The 3,370-nt window shown below is 36.6% G+C and overlaps 1 protein-coding gene across 1 annotated transcript; it reads right to left on the reverse strand.

Moving 5' to 3' along the window:
* Positions 1–373: 373 nt before the first annotated feature.
* LOC144359219 (cell adhesion molecule 2-like) lies at positions 374–1,570 on the reverse strand. Its single transcript, XM_078012454.2, has one exon. The coding sequence runs from the start codon at positions 1,568–1,570 to the stop codon at positions 374–376; it is 1,197 nt and encodes a 398-aa protein (XP_077868580.1).
* Between the last annotated feature and the right edge of the window lie 1,800 nt (positions 1,571–3,370).

Genomic DNA, 3,370 nt, shown 5'->3' on the forward strand with positions numbered 1-3,370 from the left:
TATGAGTAGTGTCCTATATTATTCTCGTAAGCAATAATATGTTACCCCAATTTACCAGTTTTATGTTGAGTTCTGAATATTTACTTTGTTTGTAACTGAGTATAAATATCCTGTGATTTACCAACCAGTGGTTGATAGTTATTTTCATCTTTATTTGGTATATTAATTCCATCATTAAGCTCCACGTAATCTTTCGTGATTTTTTCTTCAGTCGCCATACTGATGTATTCTGTGTCAGTGTTTTGACGAGATTCGTCTGTTAGTGTCCAATGTCCAGTAAGAGACTGTTCAGCATTTATTGTAATCGGAGACATATCAACGTCCTGCTTCTGTCTCATCCCCTATCGTTTCTCATTAACACGACATATTGTAACTATGACAATGACCACTGCCAATATGCAACTAACTGTGGCACCAATAGTACTACTGAAAGTACAGTCACACAGTCACCGTCAGTGTTCATGGTCGCTGATTTGGCATAATTAGTAACTGCATAGATAGGTAAACTTGTATACTGTATATTTACTTGTATCGTGACAGTATTACTTGTTGTATTACCGACTTCATTTATACCAGTACAGGTTATGTCATGTGGTCCATTGTTCTCAACGGTCAGTCCCTGGATAGCAAGAATTGTGCGGTTATCTTCAAAATGAAAGTTGTCATTACTGGTAATCACCTCATTGTCCCATGTCCACGCGTAACCGTGTACAATAGGATTCCCTGTACTGTTACAAAGCAAGGTAACCCGCTGACTGGTATAGATTTCCATTTGATTTGCTATCACGTTTACAGTGGGTGCATACTTTATATTGAAAGGACCAACCTGACATGTTCTATCGGGTTTATTAGGAATTCGATGTGTACAAGTAAATGTCAGACCTTGCTCTTCTCTTTTTGGACACAAGTCAGCACCTCTAAGCAGTAAACCGTCAGTCTCAGTGATGGAATCTAGTGTCAGATTTGTGATTACGTCATCACTATTCCACACCATGATATCTTCAGGAACGAATGTCTCTGTATACTTACACCTACAAGTAAGTCCCACAATATCTCCTTCCATCACATCAACATTGCCAACATCACCTTCAGCGTTGCCGTAATACAAACTGGTTCCGTAATCAACAACACACAGTGGACTGGTGTGTATATTGATGTCTGCAGTGCGAGACTTGTCAATCACAGTCTTGTTGGATGAATACAATAACGCACAGTAGTATTGTCCTGTATCAAATGTTACGTAGTCGTCATGAGTGTGAAACTGGAGTCTGTAACGTCCGGGTAAACCTCCACTTATAGAATACCGTGATATATCCACCAACTCATTGACGTCTTGCATGAACACGTAGTTAGTTGAGATGATGACGTCATTTTTGAACCAAGATACCTGCATGGATTGACCATCATAGTCCGATGCTTTGCAATCAAGGTAGACAAATATCGGTGACACACCATATTGCAGAACTACTCTTTGATCATCTGGCTGTATAACTAAACTAGGATCTGTAGCTATAGTCACGTAACAGACCAACAAACACGACACACATCTGAGTAAAAGTGTACCATCCATATTTACTTTCACCTGGTTTTAGTTTATATTACTTATGCATATTTCCGGGTTCATAGAAGGTCGTAGTGAATTTGTATGGCATGTGTTGCAAGACATTGTGTCAAGGTAACCTTGGGTTGATAAGGCGTATATTTGTATTACTCAGCCTTCAACAAGTCTCGGCCTTCTAAGTCGTACTACTGACACTATAATGCAAACAGTATTATTTAATTTCATTTAGACTTCATTTCTATGTTTGACAACATACCCATGTTTCACGGGACCCATTTTGATGGTACACGTCCGCCCTGCGTTTCTGTCACACAGTAGAAGTCTGCTTTTCAATACGACACGAATACTGTGATAGCTATAGCTATCTACATAATAATGGGAAATAAAATAAATGGAATATAGGAAATAAATCATTGTTAACAGTAATTGTTTGTGACATGAGTCGATATAAGGGTCAACGTAACACCTTTCAATAATCAGAATGGTCAAATCAAACATTTTTCTTAAAAACAGAATTGTCTTAAACCACATACAAATAAATAACTTATGAAAATCAAAACTTCACACTAATTAAATATCGATATTACTTTAAATGCAACCTTAATGCTCTAGCAAATGCGAAGTAAATATGTACTGTGAACGAATTAGAAAGAGTTTTATTTTTTTTTTGAAAATTGTATAATAAAACGATTTTGCAAATTTGAAATGATTCTGTAAATTCCGTATTCAGCGACAAATCAAAGTTTTAGATTTTGTAGTCATGGAAACAATGCTGTTATGTCGAACTACTACGTGATATCAGCCTAGACTGAATAAGGAAAATTAAATTACCTGTTATCTTTGCTAAGTGTAGAGAAACGTGAACGGCACATTCTGACTAATAGACCTACAACAAATGTAATTTTCGAGGCACCAGTAATACCACGCACATATTTACCAGATAAAATATATATCAATTATATCGAATATCTATGATCCACATTTATTATATTTAGAGCAATTACAAATCTGTTATGTTAATTTATCAGTGATTAAGAGTTAAAAAAAGAGAATGAAATAATGTCAACAGAGTTTAGTAGTCATAAACATTCCATCATTATACACACTGCGTATGTGCACAAAACTTAATGACGTAATAGTTGCAAATGAAATTTTCTGCACATAATAAAATGCGATAAATGTATTTCAACATTCTCACTCATGGGGATTTGAGTTCTGCATCGATTGTGAGACACTTGAGTCATTTTTTGTTTGTTTTCAAATAGATTAGTTAAATTAAGTACGATCGATGGCTTATACATGAGGTCATCGATACTCGTTTTGGAGAGCATTAGAGGCGAAGTATTTTTTCCAATAATTTTTGTTTGGGGGCATGAGATGTCACAAAACGCTTTTTGACCTTGTGGCATATTTTAGTGCCTGGGAGCCAAATATTCGTACGTATTATTTTAATTTTGACCTAGAAACTTGAAGGTCGTCTGTGCTTAACTCGTCGAGCCTGTGAATCTACACTGTTGTTATACAAATGACTGACATGCGACAATTCTGAAATACAATCTCTAACAATCGTCGTAATTAGATTCATTTCCGTCAATTTTCAGTTGTATTTCTGTCGCCACTTCGTTTCCGCACACAAAAGCACTGTTATTGTTTGCAATGTTCAATCACGTGTATTACCCAGAGTACATTCGGCTGGTCGGATGTGGTCGTACGGAGAAATTCACGTGATATCATCGCAACACGTTTGTGGCCTCAACCAGGGCTACGCATCAATTGAGATTTTTATCGGTGGAAATGGGCAGATTTCGA

The sequence above is a fragment of the Saccoglossus kowalevskii genome, chromosome 11 (assembly GCF_978046115.1).
Source record: "Saccoglossus kowalevskii chromosome 11, keSacKowa6.1, whole genome shotgun sequence".
NCBI classification, from domain to species: Eukaryota; Metazoa; Hemichordata; class Enteropneusta; family Harrimaniidae; genus Saccoglossus; species Saccoglossus kowalevskii.